Source organism: Dipodomys spectabilis, unplaced genomic scaffold (genome assembly GCF_019054845.1).
Source record: "Dipodomys spectabilis isolate Male_0828 unplaced genomic scaffold, ASM1905484v1 ptg000006l, whole genome shotgun sequence".
NCBI lineage: Eukaryota > Metazoa > Chordata > Mammalia > Rodentia > Heteromyidae > Dipodomys > Dipodomys spectabilis.
Window position 1 is genome coordinate 6,149,183 of NW_024870683.1, and position 24,570 is coordinate 6,173,752.

General features: G+C 44.3%; 1 protein-coding gene across 1 annotated transcript in view; it reads left to right on the forward strand.

Moving 5' to 3' along the window:
* The first annotated feature begins 6,063 nt into the window (after window positions 1–6,063).
* The window catches only part of Ube2r2 (ubiquitin conjugating enzyme E2 R2), a 67,830-nt gene continuing 49,323 nt past the window's right edge, over window positions 6,064–24,570 (forward strand). Inside the window, exon 1 of the mRNA XM_042695733.1 lies at window positions 6,064–6,726. Within this exon, the coding sequence (XP_042551667.1) occupies window positions 6,550–6,726 (177 nt within the window). The 5' untranslated portion in view covers window positions 6,064–6,549. The remainder of the gene's footprint in view (window positions 6,727–24,570) is intronic.

A 24,570-nucleotide genomic window follows, 5' to 3' on the forward strand; every position in this document is an offset into this window, starting at 1 on the left:
TACCAAATAAGCCAAAGTGGAGCTATGCCAGAACGCTAGCCTTGAGCAAAAAGAAGCTCAAGAACAGAGCCTAGGCCCTGAGTTCAAGCCCCCCAATGCTGGCATAAACACACACACACACACACACACACACACACACACACACACACACACACACACACACAGAGGCAAGAGCCCTTCAAAAAGTGATACTAAGGCCAGGCACCGTTAGCTCACGCCTGTAATCCTAGCTACTCAGGAGGCTGAGATCTGAGGATCATGGTTCAAAGCCAGCCTGGGCAGGAAAATCCATGAGACTCTTATCTCCAATAAAACCACTAGAAAAGTGGAAGTGGCGCTGTGGTTCAAGCAGTAGAGCACTGGCTTTGAGCTGAAGAGTGCAGGGACAGCACCCAAGCCCAGAGTTCAAGCCCCATGACTAACAAAAAAAAAAAGTGATACTAAGCAAAGATTAGTTATTATTATTAGAGGAAGATTGGGACTCCTTAATGCGGTGTTGAAGTCTTAAATATGTGTTAACATGTCAAATATAAAAAAGCTTGTCTTGCCAGGCACTGGTGGCTCAAACCTGTAATCCTAGCTACTCAGGAAGCTGAGATCTGAGGATCATGGTTCAAAGCCAGCCCCGGCAGGAAAGTCCGTGAGACTCTTATCTCCAATTAACCACCAGAAATCCAGAAGTGGTGCTGTGGCTCCAGTGGTAGAGCACTAGCCCTGAGCTGAAGAGCTGAGGGACAGTGCCCAGGCCCCAAGTTCAAGCTCTAGGACTGAACAAAAACAAAACAAAATAAAACAAAAAAACAACTACCTGGCCGGAGGCTGGTGGCTCACACCTGTAATTCTAGCAACTCAAGAGGCTGAGATATGAGGATTGAGATTCAAAGCTAGCCCCAGCAGGAAAGTCCGAGAGACTCTTAGCTCCAATAAACCACTAGTAAACTGGGCATGGCGCTGTGGCTCAAGTGGTAGAGCACTTGCCTTGAGCTGAAGAGCACAGGGACAGTGCACAAGCCCAGAGTTCAAGCCCCATGACCAAAAACAAAACAAAACAAACAAACAAAAAACAACTGGTACCAGGGGCTTCGAATGTAAAATTTATTTATTTATTTTTTTGGGTCCGGTCATGGGGTCTGAACTCTGGGCCTGGGCACTGTCCCTCAGCTCTTCAGCTCAAGGCTAACACTCTACCACTTGAGCCACAGCGCCACTTCTGGCTTTTTTCTTTTTGCTTATGTGGTGCTGAGGAATCGAATCCAGGGCCTCACGCATGCAAGGCAAGCGCTCTACCACTGAGCCACTCTCCCAGCCCTCGAATGTAAAAGTGATAGAGTGCTTGCCTAACATGCATGAAGCCCTGGGTTCCATTCCTCAGTACTACATAAACAGAAAAAGCTGTAAGTGGTGCTGTGGATCAAGTGGTAGAGTGCTAGCCTTGAGCAAAAAAGCTCAGGGACAGTGCCCCGGCCTTGAGTTCAAGCCTCAGAACTGGCCAAAAAAAAGATTTCTATACATATTTTGTACTCGTTCTGGGACTTGAACTCAAAGCTTCAACATTGTCCCAGGGCTTTTGCGCTCAGGCTACTGCTTTACTACTTTAAGCCACAGAGCCATTTCCAGCCTTTAGGTAGCTAAGTGGAGATAAGAGTCTCATGGACTTTCTTTTTGTGGTCTGGCTTTGAACTAGGACTGGCTTGAACTGCAATCAAATCCTAGGATCTCAGCCTCTTGAATAGGTAGGTATAAGCCACTAACATTTAGCTCTATATTTTTTTCCTCTATAGAAATAAGTTAATGGAGTCTAGAAATGCCCTGGTTGGCACAAGTGATACCATAGACTGAGGTTAACTATTGTGTTTTCTTTACCACAAGAGGGCACCAATCAGTCAAATCATCCTGCCAGTATGAAACAACACAGACAGCTCTAAGAAATTGTGCTTTTCTTTGACAAAAAAGCTTTGAGCACCTAGCATGCAATAAACATTGGAGTAACTTATATATGATCGTACAATGTATAGTCTTGACAAGCACCTACCATGCCTGTGCCTGAGACAGCCCAGACATGGAGGTGGAGGGTGGGGTTCAATGTGTTATTTTGTGATAGGGATTGTCTTGTCTTCCTGCCCTTGGCTGTGAGTCTGGGAGAACAATTACTTAGTGTCTACTTTGTGTCAGATGGTGTGCTGGTTGCTGAGATACAGGATGAATAAGATACACTTGCAGCCTACTACTAGATAAAATGTCTTTGCGGGTTATGATAAATAGACATGAGCTAGTTCTGTGGAACTGTAGTTCCTCTGACCTGAGAATGCAGAGCCTTGAATACAAAATACACTAACACATGAAGCTGCCAGTCTTCCAACTCAGAGCCATACCCACAGTAGATACTGGGTACTGAGTTTGTAAGTTGATTTGAGCCGAAGGAGCAGCTTCTGCTCTGAAGTGGCAGGTGTATGTTTCAGTGGGGTTAGACTAAGGATCTATCATCCTATAAATTAGGGTGGGGCTATGATGAATTAATGTGGGTGAACTGCTTTGAAGATGAGCTTTCTGCCTCTTTATCTACTCACAGCCTTGCTATTAAAGGTGTCACCATCATCTCTGAGGTTTCCAGGTCAGCAATCTTCTTGTTCCTAAATTGAATGGTGGAGGAAGGGAAGCCAGAACTAAGCATACATCATCATTTTGGGAGGAAGTGCTGCTTTGACTAGGACACACTTCTTCCTTGAGGGGAGCTCTAATTCCAGTGGGGTTTGGTCTCAAGACCTAGACAGGATTGTAGGTTACAGAATGATGCTCTAAATTACAGTTTGTTTCTTAAACCTCATTTATGGTGGCGAGACATCAAAAAAATGAAGGAGTGCTTCTTAAGTTTGGATTATACCACACTTAGTACATACAGCATACAAGGCGGTGGAGAAGAGGAAGAATTAATCTACAGCGGAAGTACCTGACATACTACCTCAGCCAGTAATTAAGGTCAACATAAACAATGCTAAGTCATGTTGCTTTATTATTGGCTTTGATGTGATGTGATGAAAATGGCATTTTACACCACCCTCTTTGATCTTTCCCTTAAAAAAAAAAACAAACACAACCCCAGTCTTACTATGAGAGAAAAAAACCCCACAAATCCTAGTTGAGGAATTGTCTACAAAAACTTTGACCTAAAGCCGGGCACTGGATCATGGTGCAAAGCCAGACTGGGCAGAAAAGGCCGTGAGACTCTTATCTCCAATAAACCACTAGAAAACCAGAAGTGGCGCTGTAGCTCAAGTGTTAGAGTGCTAGCCTTGAGCTGAAGAGCTCAGGGATAGTGCCCAAGCCCAGAGTTCAAGCCCCACAACTGACAAAACAAAAACAAAAACACCCTCACCCCCCAAAAAAAAAACAAAAAAAACTTTGACCTAGCTGAGTCTGGTGGCTAGAATTCCAGCATTCAGGAAGTGGAGGCACAGTATTGTTTGGGGTCCCCTTCGAATATATAGAAACCTTGAGGCTAGTCTGAGCTACAGAGAACATCTGAAAACAAAAGAAAACAAAACTAACCAAGATGATTCAATTTTTTTTAAATCAAGCCAGGTGCTGGTGGCTCACATCTGTAATCCTAGCTACTCAGGATGCTGAGATCTGAGGATTGCGGTTCAAAGACAGCCTGGGCAGGAAACTTCGTGAGACTTATCTCCAATTTACCACTAGAAAACCAAAGTGGCCTGTGGCTCAAAGTGGTAGAGCACTAACCTTGGGCTGAAGAGCTCAGGGACAGCGCCCAGGTCTGGAGTTCAAGTCCCACAACTGACAAAAATAAAAAATAAAATAAAAATCATTAAGAAGAAAACTGAGACAAATGTCAATAAATAGGGAAACTAAATGTGGTTTGGTAGCTTAGATGGAATCCTGGAACAGAAAAATATTGTTAGGTAAGAACTAAATAAATATGACTAAAGGGTGAACTTGAGTTAATAGTAATGTATCAATATTGGCTTATTAATTGCATAAACAGACTATGTAATGTAATAGGGCATCCGGTGCCAGTGACTCACACACATGCCTGTAATCTTAGCTACTCAGGAGGCTAAGATCTGAGGATCAAGATAAGAGTCTCATGGGGGGGGAGAAAAATGAGGGAGGGGACAATAAGTTTGACAAGGAATGTACTATCTTATGTATGTAACTGTTAACCCCTCTGTACAATAGAAAAAGCCATGGCCTTTCCAGCCCATGCTAGCTTTGAAGTGAGATCTTCAAATCTCAGCCTCAGTAGCTAGTGTTATAGGTCTCTGAGCGATTAGCACTCAGCTTAATCTAAAACTTCTCTAAAAATAAAGTGAATTAAAAAAAGAAAAGGTGGTATCCAGAATACAGCTATGCCTTTATTTAAAAAAAAAAAAAAAGTTCCCTTTCTTTTTTTGCTCGTGTACTGAGGCTTGAAATCAGGGCCTGGGTGCTATAACTCCCCCCACCCCTCAAAGTTGGCACTCTACCACTTGAGTCACAGATCCACTTCTGGTGTTCTGCCGGTTACTAGGATATAATAATCACAGACTTTCTTTTTTTTTTTTTTTTCCGGTCGTGGGGCCTGAACTCTGGGCCTGGGCGCTGTCCCTCAGCTCTTCAGCTCAAGGCTAGCGCTCTACCACTTGAGCCACAGTGCCACTTCCGGCTTTTTTCTTATGTGTTGCTGAGGAATCGAACCCAGGGCCTCATGCTTGCAAGGCGAGCGCTCTACCACTGACCACTGAGCCACCTTCCCAGCCCTAATCACAGACTTTCATGCCTGGGCTGGCTTTGAACAGGCAACCGGCTTAAAGTTCCTCTTTATAGATAATTTACCATATATAGTAAATGCTGTACATAGATGATCTCATTTAATCATTACAATTTCTTGTGTTAGGTGTAATTAAATCTCCTTTTAAAGAAGCTGATGAAACAAAGAGAGGTAATATGAATTGGAACAAGGTTCTTTCGGATCCCCAAATGGTGCAGGTGGAACTCTCCCAGTAGCCTGACTTTCCTAGGAAATAATTTCGGCAGTTCAGAACTCGCCTTCCTAAAAGATTCTAAGTCACAAAGACTGAAGACTATGCACGCCTCACTTCAATCACGATTGTTTTTCAAAGTTGCTCAGTTCCTGGTTCAAGCTGAATGGACCTATAGAGGGAGGATCAAAGTCCAAACACAAGTGCTGGCCCCAAACCCCTCTGAGGAGGCCCAGGAACTCAGATGATCTATTTCGCAGTATTTTCTGGTAACTTCTAGTCTTTAAGAAGGGAAGTGGGAGTTTCTCTTTTGGGAACTCGTCCTCCGTGCGGCCTGGTGGATGACTTGCCCAGGGGCACACTGTCTGGCCTGGGGAACTGCATCGGGGGGGGGGGGGGGGGGGAGAGATGTCGGCCAGGCTGGTTCCTGCTTTTCAGATCCACATGGTTTCATCATCATCTCCAAGTCAAGAACGCACAAAGTGCAGGGACTGCAGACCGGGCGTCCTCCAGGGGGGCCCGGAGGCTGGCGGCCGCGGACCCGCAGCGGGGAGGGTGCGGGGCGCTCTAGAACCCGAGGTTCCTTCCGGGACGCGGACGCGCCTGGAGCACCGCGGCGTCGGGCCGCACAACAGTCGCACAGGGGCCGAGGCGATCCCCGTCCGTCCGTGTGGGGGCCCCCGCGGCCGCCAGGCCCGGGAAGGGCGGGGGACACGCGCCCGCGTCACAAAGCGCCGCCACCTTGCGGGCAAGCAGGGAGGAGGCGGGCAAGTGGGAGGAGGAGGAGGAGGAGGAGGAGGAGGAGGAGGACGAGAAGCAGGAGGAGGAGGAGGGAGAGGCGGGCGGCTGAGGGAGGGAGGGGCGCGCGCAGGCGCGTCGGGCCGCAGCCACCGAGAGCCGCCCCCCTCCCGGCGCGCCCCTCCTCCCGCTCTCCCTCCCTCCCGCCTTCCCGCCCTCCCTCCTTCTCGGGCGCTCCCGCGGCGCGCGGCGCTCACGCTCTCCACCTCCGCCCCTCCCCCCGCGCCGCCGCCGCGCCGCCGCCGCCGCCGCTGCCCGGAGACCCCCGCGCCGCGCTCCCCTCCCCCCGGCCCTGCGCGCCCTCCGACCCCGGCGGCCCCCGAGGAGAAGGCGAGGGCGAGCGAGTGAGCGAGCGCGGTGCTCCCGGGTGGGCTCGGCCCCCTCTCCTCATCGCCGGCCCCCACGGTCGCCTTCGTCCGCTTCCATCTCCGCTCCCCCCCCTCCCCTCCAAGTAGAGGCCCCCTCGGGGGGGGGGAGGCCCCGGACCGGGAGCGAATTCCCCGAACTCCCGCCACCTCCCCCCCCCCCCTCCCCGCTCGGCCCGAGTGTGAAGAGCAGGGCCCCGGCCGGCCTGCGTCGAGCGTGAGGAGGACCCCGGGCGGGCCCACGGGCCGTCTGGGGCCTGGTCCCGTCCGCCCGCCGGGCGTGTGAAGACAGGGGCCCGGTGCGCGGCCCGGCCCGGCCCGCGGGCGAGCGGAGGGGAGGGGCCTGGTGCGGCCCGGCCGGTGCGCGAGGACTGGGGCCCCGGCCCCGCACGGCCGCCGCCGCCGCCGCGATGGCCCAGCAGCAGATGACCAGCTCGCAGAAGGCCCTGATGCTCGAGCTGAAATCCCTGCAGGAGGAACCGGTGGAGGGCTTCCGGATCACCCTGGTGGACGAGTCCGACCTCTACAACTGGGAGGTAGCCATCTTCGGACCCCCCAACACCCTCTACGAAGGCGGCTACTTTAAGGTATTCCCCACCCCCCCTCCGAGCCGCGGCTTCCCCGGCCCCAGGCCTCGGCTCCCTGTCGCTTGGGGGCTGTTTTTAAACTGGGCGGGGAGGGGGTTAGTGTGGGCGCAGCCTCCCCCCCCCCCCCCCCCCCCGTGGAGGCAGGAAGGCCTGGCTCACCCAGTGCCTTTTCTTTGTCATGGGGCGGGGGCGGGAGGCCAGGCTGCACCGGGAAACGGGAAAGCCTCCCCCTGGCTGGGGTACTGACTACTGAGCAGAGGATGGCTGTCTTTGTTTTGTTTCTCCAGCTGAGGGGGTTTGGAAAGGGAGATGTCTTCTCCTTCTCGATCTCCCCTCTGGGCCCTCTCTGCGCAAGCTGGAACTGCCCCAGAGGGCAGGGTGACCTGCACTTACTGGATTGGACTTTTTTTTTTTTTTTTTTTAGAGGAGGGGGTAGTGGTGGGAGAGGTGCCTGTTATTCCTGAGGCCCTGACCTTTTGAGTATTCCTTGAGCTTCTTGGGTAGTGAGAGTTCCAACTTTATATTCTAGTGGGTAGTAATGAAAAGGGAGTGATATGTGTGTGTGTGTGTGTGTGTGTGTGTGTGTGAATATATGTATATCAAGGTGCTGCGTTTTCTTGCCAATCTCCATCGGAGGGAACTTTAATTTAGCTTTCTTTCTGGTCTTACTCTACATTTACCTCGGTCAGTGCTTCTTTTCAATAATGCCCTTTGTCCTCACCCCGCCACCAAGTTTACTAGCTTTTATTTATTTCCCCTTTTGGAGAAACATCCACAAAGGGTGGATCATGACATGTTGGAGAGATTATTCAGTTTCTCCCTTTAGGGAGTTAACTCCACCAGAATGGGGTCAGCTCACAGATGAAAAGTATCTTAGAGGAGGCGATTCTTGGGGTGAGATGGCTCCTGAGGCAGGCATTGTAGACATTGTTTCTATTGTTTTCCATGAATTATTCTGGAATCCAGTGGTTTTTGTTCTAACTCCAAGGTAGATAACTTGGAGATGAATGATTTTATTTTTCCTTCTTTTTTTTACTTGAGCATATTTGCAGGGTGGGCTCCCAGTCTGAAGATTAGAATGTTTTACATTGTGGGGACAGAGCTAGAGGAAATGAATGTTAAGGAATTATTTATTTTTTTTTAATTTCCAAAATTAAGTAAAAGAGGCCAGTGAGTCAATTTTAGTTTGTTTTGAAGGGAGGGGTTATTTTGGCACAAGTTTTAAACGAGTTATCTTAGTCATGTAGTTGTGATGTGTATTTTTAGGACTACCCAATTACTTAACTCTTATTTTCTACCCTTCAAAAGGTATAAGCTTCTGTTTCTGGCTTCAAATTGGGTCAACTTTGTTTAATATTTATGTCTGTGATAGTCACTGAATATCTAGTAAAAAGACATTTTTAGGATATTATGTAAGAGTTGTATCCTTACCAATTATTTGCTTCATTTTTGTGGTCAGCATACACGTATGCTTTTCAGTTGGAGATATTTAAAATTACTAAGTAAAGGTACAAGTTATTAGTGACAAAGTAATAGAAGATAGGAAAGATATTACCCTATCCATGTTAAGACACATACTCTATTTAAAGATGCTGGAAATAGTCACAAATGGAATTTGTTTTGACTTTTCTAACAATTTTTTTAGTAAAATCTACTGGCCAACTTTTGTGGATCAAGTTTAATTTCCAACAAGTATTTTTTAGTCAGGTGCCAGAAGCTCACCCCTGCAATCTTAGCTACTCAGGAGGCTGAGATCTGAGGCTTATGGTTTGAAGCTAATCTGGGGAAGAAAGTCTGTGAGACTCTTATCTCCAGTTAACTACCAGAAAAGCCAGATGTGGATCTGTGGCTCAAGTGGAAGAGTGCTGTCCCTTGAGCAAAAAAGCTCAGGGACAGGGCTCAGGCCCTGAATTCAAACCTTAGGACCAGCACGAAAAAAAGTATTTTGTTTGGGACAGCTAACACTAAGGTAAATAGTACTAGTTAGATAATAATATTACTCCATAGCAGTTTGTTAAAAACAAAGCAAATATATGTGAAAGAAGGGATTGGAAATTAACATATTTTGCCTAGTATTTAATTGGTAACAGAGCATAGCAAACCCTCCTTAATGTGAAATTGGTAATACAGAAGATACTCCCTATTCTGTGTTACACTGATTTAGAATGCTTGCCTAGCATACTGGAGGCCCTGCCCTGGGTTTGATCTATACATAGACACACAGACACACACATTTAATAATGTGATAATTTTCATTTTCTTTAGTAGTTTATTGGGAAGAAGAATTTCATGCTGGGCGCCGGTGGCTCACACCTGTAATCCTAGCTACTCAGGAGGCTGAGATCTGAGGATCTCGGTTCAAAGCCAACCCTGGGCAAGAAAGTCCTTGAAACTCTTATCTCTAATAAAACCACAGAAAACCGGTGCTGTAGCTCAAATGGTGGAGCGCTAGCCTTGAGCTGAAGAGGTGAGGGACAGGGCCCAGGCTCAGAATTCAAGCCCCACGACTGACCAAAAAAAAAAAAAATCACAGATTTTTCTGCCAGGGCTGGCTTTGAACTGGGAGCCTCAGATCTCAGAATCCTGAATAGTGAGTATTACAGGAGTGAGCTGTTGACACCAGTTTTAATTCGTGTTAGTTTTGTTTTGAATTTTGGGGGTTAGAGATTGAACCAGAGTCTTTCCTGCTCTTCCTGCTTTACCTTTGATTTTTAAATATGCTTTATATTTTTGTTTTGTGTGAGAAATTTGTTAAGTTGCATTTCTTATATTTTGTCCCTATTGTATTGCCTTTTTTTTTTTTTTGCCGGCCATGAGGCCTGAACTCTGGGCCTGGGCGCTGTCCCTCAGCTCTTCAGCTCAAGGCTAGCGCTCTACCACTGGAGCCACAGCGCCACTTCCGGCTTTTTCTGTTTATGTGGTGCTGAGGAATCGAACCCAGGGCCTCATGCTTGCAAGGCATGCACTCTACCGCTGAGCTACCTTCCCAGCCCCTATTGTATTGCCTTTTATCTGATTAATCCTTAGCTGAAAAAAGGCAAATTCATGGTTATTGTTTTTTATTTCACTGTTTTTGTCTTAAAACAAGGCTTTTAGTGTATTCCATTACAGCTGCAGTTAAAAGTGGCACAGGCTGGGTGCTGGTGGCTCATTCCTGTGCAGGAAAGTCCATGAAACTTATCTCCAGTTAACCACCAAAAGCTGTAAGTGGAGCTGTGGCTCCAAGTGTTAAAGCACTAGCAAAAGAAGCTCAGGGACAATGTCTAGGTCCTGATACCCCTCCACCCCACATGCACACAAAGATGGCACAGATTTTTTTTTTTTTTTTTTTTGATCAGTCTTGGGGCTTGAACTCAGGGCCTGGGTACTGTCCCTGAATTTTTGTGCTCAAGGCTAGTGCTCTATTACTTGGAGCCACAGATCCACTTCCTGTTTTCTGGTGGTTAATTGGAGATAAGAGTCTTCCTGTCTTTCCTGCCAGGGCTGGCTTTGATCCAAGATCCTCAGAACTCAGCCTGCTGAGTAGCTAGGAGTTATAAATGTGAGCCTCCAGCTCCTAGCTTGTGCAGCTCTTATCAAATAATATAGTCTGTTTTCAAATTAAACTTAACCACTGTATAAGACAGTCTCTTGAAGGCATTGGGGCCATCTGTCATTCTTTAAATTTTTGATCAACTACTCTAGCTTGAAGATATTCATAGATTATTAATTGATCTTTTTCATCATAAAATGACTGGTTTAACCATTGTGATCTGTGTTGGGGACAGATTTCTCAGAATTTTCATGATTTCTCAGAATTTTTAGTATTGTCCTGTTATTTTCTGTTATGATGTGATTCTTAGCTTTGTGTTGGCTGGTAATGGGTACATATGGACAAAAGTAGTTTCTTTGTCATATTATTAAAAAAATCTTATTAGTGCTTGTATTTGTAAAGGGAAATTTCTTTTTTTTTGCCTTTTTTATTTTTTTGGTCAGTCCTGGGGCATGGGTGCTATCCCTCAGCTCTTCAGCTCAAGACAAGTGCTCTACCACTTGAGCCACAGAGCCACTTCTGGTTTTCTAGTGGTTTATTGGAGATAAGAGTCTCACGGCCTTTTCTGCCCAGTCTGGCTTTGCACCATGATCCTCAGATCTCAGCCTCCTGAGTAGCTAGGATTACAGATGTGAGCCACCAGTGCTCGGCAACCTATTATTATTATTATTATTATTTTGTTGTTGTTGTTCCTGAGTTCTTCAGCTCAAGGTGAGCGCTCTACCACTTGAGCCACAGTACCACTTCCGGGTTTTTCTGCTTATGTGGTGCTGAGGAATCGAACCCAGGGCCTCATGCATGCAAGGCAAGCACTCTACCACTGAGCCACCTTCCCAGCCTCCCCTGAGTTTCTTTTACTCAAGGTTACTCTGGTGGTTAATTGGAGATGAGGGACTTTCCAGTCCAGCCTGGCTTTGAACCGCGTGATCTTCAGATCTCAGCCTTCTGAGTAGCTAGGATTACAGGTGTGAGTCACCAGCACTGACTTTAAAAAAAATTTTTTTTTTTGCCAGTCAGGGCCTAGGCACTGTCCCGAGATTCTTTTTTTGTTGTTGTTGTTGGTTGTGGGGCCTGAACTCTGGGCCGAGGCGCTGTTCCTCAGCTCTTCAGCTCAAGGCCAGTGCTCTACCACTTGAGCCACAGCACCACTTCCGGCTTTTTTTCTTTTTGCTTATGTGGTGCTGAGGAATTGAACCCAGGGCCTCATGCATGCAAGGCAAGCGCTCTACCACTGAGCCACCTTCCCAGCCCCCCCCCCCCCCAGTTTCTTTTACTCAAGGTTAGCATTCTACCACTTGAGCCACAGTGCCACTTACAGCCTTTCCTGTTTATGTGGTATTGAGTAATTGAAGCCAGGGCTTCATGCATGCTAGGCAAGCACTCTACCTCTAAGCCACATTCCCAGCCCCTCTGTTGTTGTTGTTTGTTTTTTGGTATGCTGGTCCTAGGGCTTGAATTCAGAGGCTAGGCACTGTTCTGAGCTTTTTGCTCACGTCTAGCACTCTACCATTTGAGCCACAGCTCCTTTTTTTTTTTTTTTTTTGGTGCTGGTTATGGTGCTTGAATTCAGGGCCTGGGTGCTGGCATTGATCTTTTGTGCATAAAGTTAGCATTCTACCACTTGAGCCGCAGCTCCACGTTTGACTCTTTTTTTTTTGGTCCAGTCGTGGGGCTTGAACTCTGGGCCTGAGCGCTGTCCCTCAGCTCTTCAGCTCAAGGCTAGCGCTCTACCACTTGAGCCACAGCGCCACTTCCGGCTTTTTTCTTTTTGCTTATGTGGTGCTGAGGAATCGAACCCAGGGCCTCGAGCATGCAAGGCAAGCGCTCTACCACTGAGCCACCTTCCCAGCCCACGTTTGACTCTTTTTTGGCTAACTAATCACAAAAGAGACAGAAGTGGCATTGTGGTTCAAGAGGTAGAGTGCTAGCCTTGAGCAAAAGAAGCTCTGGGACAGGAGTTCAAGCCCCAGATCAGCACAAAAAAGAAAAAGAAAAAAAAGGGAACTGTCTTTTGAAGTAACTCCTGATAATGATCATAACTTAGGTGTGAGTTGCTTCAGTATAAAACCTCTTTGGAACTCCTGTATCTGAAAGGATGATAGCAATGAGTCTAGAGTCAGAAAATGAGAGTGCCTCCTTTATAATATAAAAGTTTAAGTAATAAAGAGCCTGGTGCCAGTGGCTAATGCCTATACCACTCAGGAGAATGAGATCTGAAGGATTGTGTTTGAGAGCAGCCCAGGCAGAAAAGTCCAGGAGATTCTATATCCAAAAATAACCAGCAGAAGCTGGGCTGGAGGTGAGGCTCAAATGGTAGAGCTGTAGCCCAGCAAGTAAGCCACACAGGCATGAAGCTGAGAGTTAAAATCCTGGGGCAGTGAGGGGGAGGAATTTAAATATTAAAAACTTTTAAGTATTGAGGCTAACATTTTCTTTTTTGCCAGTTCTGGGGCTTGTACTCTGCATGCTATCCCTGAACTGCTTTTGTTCAAGGGTAGTAGTGCTCTACCACTTGAGTCATGCCACTTCTTTTTCTGTGATTAATTGGAATTAATTGGAGCTAAGAGTCCTATGGACTTTCCTGCCTGGGCTGGCTTCAAATTGTGATCCTCAGATCTCAGCCTCCTTAGTAGCTAGGATTACAGGCATAAGCTACCAATGCCCAGCCTAACTTTCTGAGTTTTTATTTTATTCATAATTTGAGGTGATGAAGTATATTTTAAAATAAATGTTGTTGGTGTTAGTGCACACCTGTAGTCTCAGCTATTTGTGAGGCTGAGGCAGCAGGATTGTTTTGGGGGAGAAGGGGTTTGAACTCAAGGACTGAGCACACTGTCCTTGAACTTTTTGCTCAAGGCTAGTGCTCTGCCACTGGAGCCACAGCTCTGCTTCTGGCTTTTTGCTGGTTAAGGGAGATGAGTCTTATGGACTTTGCTGCCTGGGCTGGCTTCAAACAGCAGTCTTCAGATTTTATCCTCCTGGGTGGCTAGGAATGTAGATGTGAGCCACTGGTGACCAGCTAGGAGGATCATTTTGAGTCTAGGAGTTCTGGGTTGTATATTACTATGCTGATTGGGTATCTGCACTACACTAATGTGGTGAATTTCTACCAGTGGGGGATTACCAGGTTACCTAAGGAGAGGATGGAAACAGCAGTTCATTAGTGAGACTGTACCTGTGAGTAGCCACTGAACTCTAATCTGGGCAACATACTGAGACTCTCTATCTTTTTGTATGTGTGTGTATTCCTTTTGTGCTCAAGGTTAGTGTTCTACCACTTGAGCCACAACTCCATTTCTGGCTGTTTGTGGTTAATTGGAGATATGAGTCTCTTGAAGGGCTGGGAGTGTGGCTTAGTGGTAGAGTGCTTGCCTTGTATGCATAAAGCCCTGGGTTCTATTCCTCAGTACCACATAAACAGAAAAGGCCAGAAGTAGTATTGTGGCTCAAGTGGTAGAGTGCTAGCTTTGAGTTAAAAAAAAAAAAAAAAAAAAGCTCAGGGACAGTGCCCAGGCCCTGAGTTCAAGCCCCAGGACTGGCAAAAAAAAAAAAAAAAAGTCTCATGGACTTTCCTGCCTGGGCTGGCTTTGAACCACGATTCTCAGAATAGTTAGATTCTCCTGAGTAGTTAGAATTACAGGTATGAGCCACCAGCACCCAGCCCTTCTTATCAGTTATTTTTGGTGACATCTTTTTAAAAATTAGCATATGTTAGTGTTGTACCTGGGGAGTTGGGTGTGACATTTCTACATGTGTAAATAATTGTATCAACCTCATTCTGTCACTCCCCCCCTTCCTACTGCCCCTTTATAAAACCATTTCAACAGGTTTTGTTCTATTTTCATACGTGCAAAAGAACTTTGACCATATTCATCCTCATTTATCCTCTTCTTACCTGCCCCTCTAGGGTCCATCTGTCCCTTTGCTTCTCCAAGATTGTTTTTCATTCTTTTTTTCTTTTAATGGTCCTGGGGCTTGAACTTTAGGCCTTGGTACTGTCTCTGAGCTTTTTTGTTCAAGGCTAGCACTTTACTACTTGAGCTGCAGCTCTCCTTGCTTTTTTGTGATTAATTGCATATAAGAGTCTCACAGACTTTCCTGCCTTGGCTGGCTTTGAACCACAACCCTCAGATCTCAGCCTCCTGAGTAGCTAGGATTACAGGCCTGAGTCACCAGCACCCTGTTCCCCCCTTCTATTTATTTATTTATCTATCTATCTATCTATTTATATTTTTACCAGACCTGGGGCTTGAATTCAGGGCCTGAGCTCTGTCCCTGAGCTGCTTTTGCGGCCTTTTCTGTTTATGTGGTACTGAGCAGTAAAACCCAGGGCATACTAGGCAAGCACTCTACCACTAAGCCACTTTCCAAGCCTCTTATTTTTAAGTTTTTATTGTATATTAATTGACTCAAGGAAATTGACTATTATATTTTAGATGCACATATATTTTGCTTGGAGTAATCATTGTTTTTCCTTTTCCCTTGCCCTTCAATCCCTTATTGATCAGTAGTTTACAACATCTCCATATATAGTTGCACTGTATTTCAGAATTATTCACTTTCCATCTCCATTCTTTTCCAGTCTTCCTTTTACATTGTCCCATAGTTAGAATCATGTTCTATGTATGTATATATGTGTGTATAATATATATAAACCATATATTTATACACACATATATATATACACACACGTACATGTCCAGGAATTTTTTTTTGTCTTTCAGGTCTAGGTTTTACATATGAGCAAAAACATCAAATATTTGTGTTTTTTTTGTTGTTTATTTGTTTGCTTGTTTTTTTCCTTGTGCTGATACTAAGGCTTGAATTCAAACCTTGCTTGCCCTTTATCACTAACAACCTCATTCTCTCATCATTTGAGGCATACCTCCAGTTCAGGCTTTTTGCTAGTTTATTGAAAATAAGAGTCTGAAGGATTTGCCTATCCAGGCTGATAGTGAGTTGTGATCCTTAGGTCTCAGCCCTCAGCCCTCTGAGTAGCTAAGATTGTGGACATGAACTACAGGTGTCTGACAAGGCGTTGGTATTGGTGCTTAAACTGGATGCTAGATGCTGTCCCCTTACTTGGCTTTTTTGCTAAAGGGTGGTACCCTACCACTTGAGCCTCAGCTCCATTTCCAGCTTTTTGGTGATTAATGAGAGATAAGAGTACCATTGACTTTGTGCCCGTGCTGGCTTTGAATCACTGTCCTCAGATCTCAGCTTCCTGAGTAGCTGAGATTGCAGGCATAAGCCATCAGTGGTTGGCAATAAAATTTAGTTTTAAGTGTACTAGATCTTCTATGAATTAAAAATTATTAGGCTGGGAAGGTGGCTCTGTACATATAATGTATATAATCAAACTCAGCCCTTCTGTCATTCTTTCCTCTCCCCTCAGTGGCTCAGTGGTAGAGTTCTTATCTTGTGTGCATGAAGCCCTGGGTTTGATTCCTGAGCACCACATAAGCCGGAAAAAAAAAAAAAGCTGGACATGGCGCTGTGACTCAAGTGGTAGAGCGCTCTCCTTGAGCTGAAGAGCCTCAGGGTCAGCGCCCAAGCCCAGAGTTCAAGCCCCACGACTGACCAAAAAATAAATAAATAAACTATTTCAACTATTTCACCCTCATTCATCCTGTCCATTTACTTTTTCTTCTTCCCCTGATATTATCACTCACAGCCCCATACAACAACCTGTTTGTCATTCATTTTTTTTTTTTTTTTGGTCGGTCCTGGGGCTTGAACTCTGGGCCTGGGCCCTGTCCCTCAGCTCTTCAGCTCAAGGCTAGCACTCTACCACTTGAACCACAGCACCACTTCCGGTTTTTTCAGTGGTTTATTGGAGATAAGAGTCTTACGGACTTTCCTGCCTGGGCTGGCTTCGAACCATGATCTTCAGGTGTGAGCCACTGGCGCCCAGCTGCTGGACATACGTTTTAGCACACATGCTTAGAATTGTTTCTTTTCTTTGAAATTAAATATTTCAAGTGTGTGTGTATGTGTGTGTGTGTGGGGGGGGGCATATTGCAGGCACTTTACTTTTTGAGCCACATCCTCAAACCTGAAATGAAATATTTTATTTTTTATTTTACTTCTTATTTCAGGCAAGGAAAAATTTATTTCTGTGCAGAAGGATGTGCCACTGGCAAGCAAGCACCTGAAATGAAATATTTTAGACTTAAAAACGCAGTTGAGCTCAGTATGTGTGCATCTGTAGTCTAAGCTATTTAGAATGCTTGTGGGTTGGGAAGGTGGCTCAGTGGTAGAGCACTTGCCTTACATTCATGAGGCCCTGGGTTCGATTCCTCAGCACCACATAAGCAAAAAGAAAAAAAGCCGAAGTGGCGCTGTGGCTCAAGTAGTAGAGCGCTAGCCTTGAGCTGAAGAGCTTGAGGGACAGCACCCAGGCCCAGAGTTCAGGCCCCACGACCAGACCCGCCCCCCAAAAAAAAAGCTTGAGTCCAGGAATTCAAGACCAGCCAGGGCAATGTAGCAAGACCCCATCTCAAACCAAAACAAAAATAAAAAACAATAAGGAAAATAAATTAATGGATTAATATAATGAATATACATAAACATTATAAAATGTGTTTTAAAAATGTATTGGTAACTGGGTGCCGGTGATTCATGCGTGTAACCCTAGCTACTTAGGAGGCTGAGATCTGAGGATCACAGTTAAGGTCCATGAGACTCTTACCTCTAGTTAACCACCGGAAAACTGATAGTGGCACTGTGGCTCAAGTGGTAGAGCACTTGCCTTGAGCTGAAGAGCTAAAGACAGCACCCAGGCCCAGAGTTTAAGCCCCAATGACTGAGCAAAAAAAAAACCCCAAAAGTATTGGTACATAATACTGCAAATATGTGGATTTTTTTTTTTTAGTAGATGTTTATAGAAATAGATTTTATGGGTCAAACTGTTAATATGTAGAGATTTTTAAATGATTTCCACAAAAAAATGAAATTAAAGCAAGTTCTTACAGGATATTTTGATTTTTTTTTCTGAATGATATTCATGCTTGAATGGTGTTGAGTATTAAATGCTGGTATTTTTCAGTTTAACCTTCATTTACAGGAAAACAAAGTGTGGCATGTTTCATGCTTCATTTAGTATAAGCAAGGATTCCCAATATTTAGTTTTTGTTTTTTTTTTTTTGTGGCCAGTCCTGGGGCTTGAACTCTGGGCCTAGGACACTGTCCCTGAGCTTCTTTTTGCTCAAGGCTAGTGCTCTACCACTTGAGCCACAGTACCACTTCCAGCTTTTTCTGTATATGTGGTACTGAGGGCTTCATGCATGCTAGGCAAGCTGTCTACCACTAACTCACATTCCCAGCCCTGTGTACATGTTTTATTAGGATTAAAATATTTGAAGAACTATTGTCTCATTGGCACATCAAAATTAGATAATACTACTGTGAAGCAATGTTTCTATTCCTGGGATTCATTGTGATTCTGTTTTGCTTTAGGAGTAGTAGAATGCCTTTTAAAGATACATATCTATACCTTTTTTTTTCTTCTGATTGTACTGGAGTTTGTGCTTACTAAGCAGATGTACTACCTCTTGAGCCATACTCCTATACCATAGGGATTTTTATTATTTATTTATTTATTTATTTAGTCAGTTGTGAGGCCTGAACCCTAGGCCTGGGCGCTGTCCCTCAGCTCTTCAGCTCAAGGCTAGCGCTCTACCACTTGAGCCACAGCGCCACTTCCGGCTTTTTTCTTTTTTGCTTATGTGGTGCTGAGGAATCGAACCCAGGGCCTCAGGCATGCAAGGCAAGCGCTCTACCACTGAGCCACCTTCCCAGCCCAGGAATTTTTTTTTTTAATAGATTGTATAACTTTAAGTCTTTGTGTACCTGTGTGTTTGTTTCATTTTGTTTTGGTTTTTGAGATTAGGTCTTTTTGTTGTTGTTGTTGTTGTTTTGAGTTTTTTTTTTGTTTTTTTGTTTTTTGGGTCCGGTCGTGGGGCCTGAACTCTGGGCCTGGGCGCTGTCCCTCAGCTCTTCAGCTCAAGGCTAGCGTTCACCACTTGAGCCAGAAAAAAGCCACTTTCGGCTTTTTTCTTTTTTTGCTTATGTGGTGCTGAGGAATCGAACCCAGGGCCTCGAGCATGCAAGGCAAGCACTCTACCACTGAGCCACCTTCCCAGCCCTGTTTTTTTTTTTTTTTGGTGTGCTTATTTTTTTGAGACATCTCTCAGTGAATTTCTACCTGGCCTGGAATTCTTGTTCCTTTTGTCTCATACTACTTAGTGCTAGGATTTAGGCTGGCTGAGGCAGGTGTATACCACATTGTGTAATTGTGTATACTATGTTTGTAATGAATAATTTTACTTTGGTTCAGACAAAGTAGTTAACCTTAGAGCACATCTAATTTCTTTCCTCCTTCCTTGCTCTCTTTCTCATAGTGGATAGAGCAAGTACTGTAAGTACTGAACTACACTCTATACTTCAACCAGTTAATGTGTTTCCAAGTTAGAAATGTTTACCTTAGTAAAGGAGAACGTTAGTAAAAACTTGAATATTTTACTTTTTTAGGTAATATGTTACCTAAAGAATTACTTGGGGGCCTGTGTAAAATTATTTGGGGGCCTATTACTGTGAGTTTTCTTAACCTTTTTTTTTTTTTTTTTGATGGTCATGGGGTTTGAACTCTGGGCCTGGGCACTGTCCCTTAGCTCTTCAGCTCAAGGCTAGCGCTCTACTTGAGCCACAGCGCCACTTCTATTTTTCTATTTATGTGGTGCTGTGGAATTGAACCCATACCTAATGCATGCAAGAGAAGCACTCTACCACTGAGGCACCTTCCCAACCCTTAACCTTTTGTTATACACAATACTGTTAGCTTTGGAAATAGGTAATATATTTGAATTTTTTTCATGGTTTATATCAAGTACTTTCATGTACAATTAAGTAATTATATAACTGTTAGACACTATTGTAGGAATCTAGGATACAGTTAATAAAGCAGACTATTCCTTTATGGAATTTTAACATTTTAGTGGGAGAATAGACAATGAACAAGAAGTTTATTAAGTGTAAAAGTGTATTAAGATAAAAATGAAGCAGAGAAATAGGATCTGAAGTTGGGAAGAATATATAAATATGTGTGTATGTGTGTGTGTGTGTGTGTGTGTGTTGTGTGTGTACACGTATGTATGTGTTATGCCGGTCCTGGGGCTTGAACTCAGGGTATGAGCAATGTCTCTGAGCTTTTTTGCTACAGGCTGGTGCTCTGCCACTTGAGCCATTGCACCACTTCCAGCCTTTTAGCTAACTGGAGATAAGAGTCTCATACTTGGGCTGGCTTTTTTTTTTTTTTTTTAGTGAGGTCTTAGGTCTTGAACTCAGGGCCTGGGCACTGTCCTTGAGCCTCCTTGTGCTCAAGGCAAGTACTCTACCACTTGAGCCACAGCGCCACTTCCAGGATTTTCTGTTTATGTGGTGCTGAGGAATGGAACCTAGGGCTTCATGCATGCTAGGCAAGCACTCTACCACTGAGCCAACTTCCCAGCCCCTATCTCAGCCTCTTGAGTAACTAGGATTACAGATGTGAATTTCTAATGCTGGCTTGGATGGATGGACTGTTTTTAAAAATTGCTACTGCTTTTCTACTATTTAGTTATCCAAAAGATAACTAGGAAAGTAGGGTACATCCTTGATTCTTTGCTTTTATCTTTTCCTTTTGACTATGTTGTTAGTTCTCTTTCCTCTAACAGAACCAGCTATTTTTGAATTACAAAGTCAGTGGATTAAAACATTGAATCAATAGAAATTTTATTATTGATGTTTAAATTGTCCTATCTTTGGATAGTCAAGGTGGCTGCTTGACTTAGGTATGACTAAATTGGTAGAGCACCTGCCTAACAAGAACAAGGCTCTAAAGTTCAAATCCTTAGTACCTCCAAAAAAAGAGAAAATTGGTCTTGAGTGACTTGATTCATTTCTTGTAGGATTTGTAGCATCCTTGCCTTCTGGTATGACCAAGTAGACTAGGCTTATATTTTACTTTTCTTACTCTAGATTTGTAACCTTCGTTTCTATACTAAACTCTGATTTTAGTGGGAGATGGCACGGGAAATAGTATTGGAGAACCTAATGTGAGCATTGAGGATGCTGTGGTCGTTTTGGATGTGTTTTGTTTCCCTATGATTCATGTATTAAAAACTTGGTCCTTGGGCTGGGAAGGTGGCTCAGTGGTAGAGCGCTTGCCTTGTATGCACGAGGCCCTGGGTTCGATTCCTCAGCACCACATAAGCAGAAAAAAAAGCCAGAAGTGGCGCTGTGGCTCCAGTGGTAGAGCGCTAGCCTTGAGCTGAAGAGCTGAGGGACAGCGCCCAGGCCCAGAGTTCAGGCCCATGACCAGACCTCCCCCCAAAAAAAAACAACTTGGTCCTCGCTGGGTGCTGATGTCTCACACCTGTAATCCTAGCTACTCAGGAAGCTGAGATTCGAAGGATCACAGCAGAGTAGCTAGGATTTACAGGTGTAAAAGACTAGTGCCTCACTGGATTCTATTTCATTGGATTCTATTTATGCTAGTTGCTATGAAGTTCTTACCAGAGTATGAGTTGATAGCAAGGCATACCTTTGAACTATAAAGCCTTGAGCTAAAATTAACCTCTTCTCTTTCCATACTATCAAATCCTTAGTAATTTGTTATAGCAACAGAAAATAGACCAATACAAATGTAGATGTATTGTGAGTTGTTGTTTCTCTCTTTTTTTTTTTTTTTTGGTCCGGTCATGGGGCCTGAACTCTGGGCCTGGGCGCTGTCCCTCAGCTCTTCAGCTCAAGGCTAGCGCTCTACCACTTGAGCCACAGCGCCACTTCCGGCTTTTTTCTTTTTGCTTATGTGGTGCTGAGGAATCGAACCCAGGGCCTCAGGCATGCAAGGCAAGCGCTCTATCACTGAGCCACCTTCCCAGCCCCCTGAGTTGTTGTTTCTTTGTCATTTTGAGATAGGTTTGTGTAGTACCAGCTGGCCTGGAACTAGCAGTCCTTCTGCCAGTGTTGAGATTACAAGCCTGTAGTACTACTATGACCAGCTGTCATTTTTCCATGTATATACAGACATGTAAATTTTTTTAAAGTCATGTATACTACACCTGAATATCTGTTCTTCCTGTACTCAAAATCCTAGTTCCTTCCTTCCTTCCTTCCTTTTTTTTGGTCGGTTGTGGGGTGCTGTCCCTCAGCTCTTCAGCTCAAGGCTAGTGCTCTACCACTTAAGCCACAGTTCCACTTCCAGCTTTTTGTCTGCTTATGTGGTGCTGCAGAATTGAACCCAGGGCCTCATGCAAGCAAGGCAAGCATTCTACCACTGAGCCACCTTCCCAGCCTCTCAAAATTCTAGTTCTTAAGGATAGGGCATAATGAATTGAAATATACTCACTGTTAACTGTTTCCTCTGATATATAAATCTCAGAATAAAATCCTAGTATTACCTTTACCAATGTGACTTCTTCCTTCCTTCCTTCCTTCCTTCCTTCGTTTCTTTGTTTCGTCAGTCTTGGGCCTTGAACTCTTCTGGGCTTAGGCACTATCCGAGCACTCTACTGCTTGAGCCACAGTGGCACTTCTGGTTTCCTAGTGATTTATTGGAGATAAGAGCCTCATGGACTTTTCTGCCCAGGCTGGCTTTGGACGGCGATCCTCAAATCTCAGCCTCTTGAGTAGCTAGGTTTACAGGCCTGAGCTACCGGTGCCCGGCTTCTTTTTTTTTTTTTTTTTTGGTCAGTTGTGGGGCTTGAACTCTGGGCCTGGGCACTGTCCCTGAGCTCTTTAGCTCAAGGGTAGCTCTCTACCACTTGAACCAAAGTGCCACCTCCAGTTTTCTGGTGGTTTATTAGAGATGAGAGTCTCACAGACTTTCCTGCTTGGGCTGGCTTTGAACCACAATCCTCAGATCTCAGCCTCCTGAGTAGCTAGGATTACAGGTGTGAGCCACCAGCGCCTGGCTTACCAATATAACTTCTGAGAATTCACATAAATTGCTCCATATGTTGTCCCCACTCTCTCCATATTATATTTGCATAATATTGATACTGTGAGAATATATAATCATTACATACTGTAATACTATTTTGTTCTTGGTGGTGGTACTGAGGCTTGAACTGAGGGCCTTGTGTTCTCACTTGACTTATTTGTTCAAGGCTGTCACTTTAACACAAGCCACATCTTCACTTTGGGTTTTTTTTTTTTTTGGTCGGTTGTGGGGCTTGAACTCTGGGCCTGGGTGCTATCCCTCAGCTCTTCAGCTCAAGGTGAGCACTCTACCGCTTGAGCTACAGTGCCACTTCCGGTTTTCTAGTGGTTTATTGGAGATAAGAGTCTCACGGACTTTCCTGCCTGGGCTGGCTTTGAACTGTGATCCTCAGATCTCAGCCTCCTGAGTAGCTAGGATTCCAGGCGTGAGCCACCAGCCCGGCTATTCACTTTGGGTTTTTGATGGATATTTGGAAATAGTGTTTCACTGGTTTGTCTACCTGGGCTGATGTTGAACCATCACCCTCAGGTCTCAGTCTCCTGAGTAGGTAGAATAGACATGACCCATTAGCACTGGTCTAATACTTCATTTCTTGTTTTTACTTTGAATAACAGAAAGAATGTAACATAGTGTGACATTACTTATTCAAATGATTTTAGTTTTCCAGTTTTATGTTTACTGTGTGTGTTTTACATGGGAGTACCGTTTTATTTTATGATTTTAAATTCATTAAGAAGCATTATGGGCCAGGCTCTCGTGGGTCTTACCTGTAATTCTTTTTTTTTTTCTCCTTGTTTTGTTTTTGTTTTTGTCGGTTGTGGGGCTTGAACTCTGGGCCTGAGTACTGTCCCTCAGCTCTTCAGCTCAAGACTACCACTTGAGCCACAGCCCCACTTCCAGCTTTTTCTACTTATGTGGTGCAGAGGAATGGAACTCAGGGCCTCATGCATGCAAAACAATCACTCTACCACGGACCTACTTTCCCAGCCATCTTACCTGTAATTCTAACTGTTCAGGAGACTGAGATCTGAGGATTGAGATTTGAAGGCAGTCCTAGCAGGAAAGTCCATGATACTCTTATTTCCAATTAACCACCAAAAAGCTGAATGTGGAACTCAAAACAAAAAGTAAGGAACAGTGCTCAGGCTTTGAATTAAAGCTCCTGTACTGGCACAAAAACAAAACAAAAAATCTAATTTTCAAAGCCATTTTTTTTTTTTTTTTTGGGTCCGGTCGTGGGGCCTGAACTCTGGGCCTGGGTGCTGTCCCTCAGCTCTTCAGCTCAAAGCTAGCACTCTACCACTTGAGCCACAGCACCACTTCCGGCTTTTTTTTTTTTTTTTTGCTTATGTGGTGCTGAGGAATCGAACCCAGGGCCTCATGCATGCAAGGCAAGCGCTCTACCACTGAGCCACCTTCCCAGCCCTCCATTTGATGTTTTTATAACAGTGGTTCATCTTCAGAAAAAATTCTTAGCCCTAGCTCAAAAAGTTTTAGTAAAATACTACTGTCAAGCCATTGAATTAATGTGAATAAGGACATGTCAAGGTATTTAGCTTCTATTTGGGTACCTAATGGTTTTAATATACAAAAGTGAATGAAATTCACCTTTTTGTACCACTTGTCAGTTACACAGGATAGTTTCTAGTATTTTCAGCAAGTACATGCTAATAAATACTAAGACATATAAATCTGAAACACTTGGTTACATTTATAATTATTTTCAGAAATTTTGTAAATTTTATACTAATAACTTTTTCTGTCCACACATATTTATTGTTGCCATCTAATGTAATGTAGAGTCTACTTCAGGTTGTACTGAATTAGTGTTTTCTCCAGTGTGAAAATATTTTTGCCTGTAGCTGTTCTAAATAAACATTCATATAGTCTTAATTCTCCAGTCACTTCAGACTGTATTGACTGGTCAAATAAACAGCAACTGAGCCGTATCACAGTGTCAGTGATACTGCTGACTCATGTAGAGCCAGGGTAAAATACTCAAAATCATTTGCCTTGTTTTTTAGCCATTGATACTGCTCCCAATATTTGTAACTTCCTGAGTACTATTTTCTTCAGAAGGTTAATAAACTTGAACAAGTTTATTTTCTCTGGAGAAAATTCTTTGGTCTAGTCACACACTGTTAATTCACCATTAGTCAGTATCTCTTCTTGCTAAGCTAATAAGTTACTACCCTAGTTTGGTTGTAGTTTATTTTCTGAAGAAATTTTGTTGTGATGAAATAAATACTCCACTAAGAATTCCCAATTTTTTTGTTCTACTTTCCTGTGATTTGAGGATTGTTGTAAATAATTTAATCTGGTAATGTTA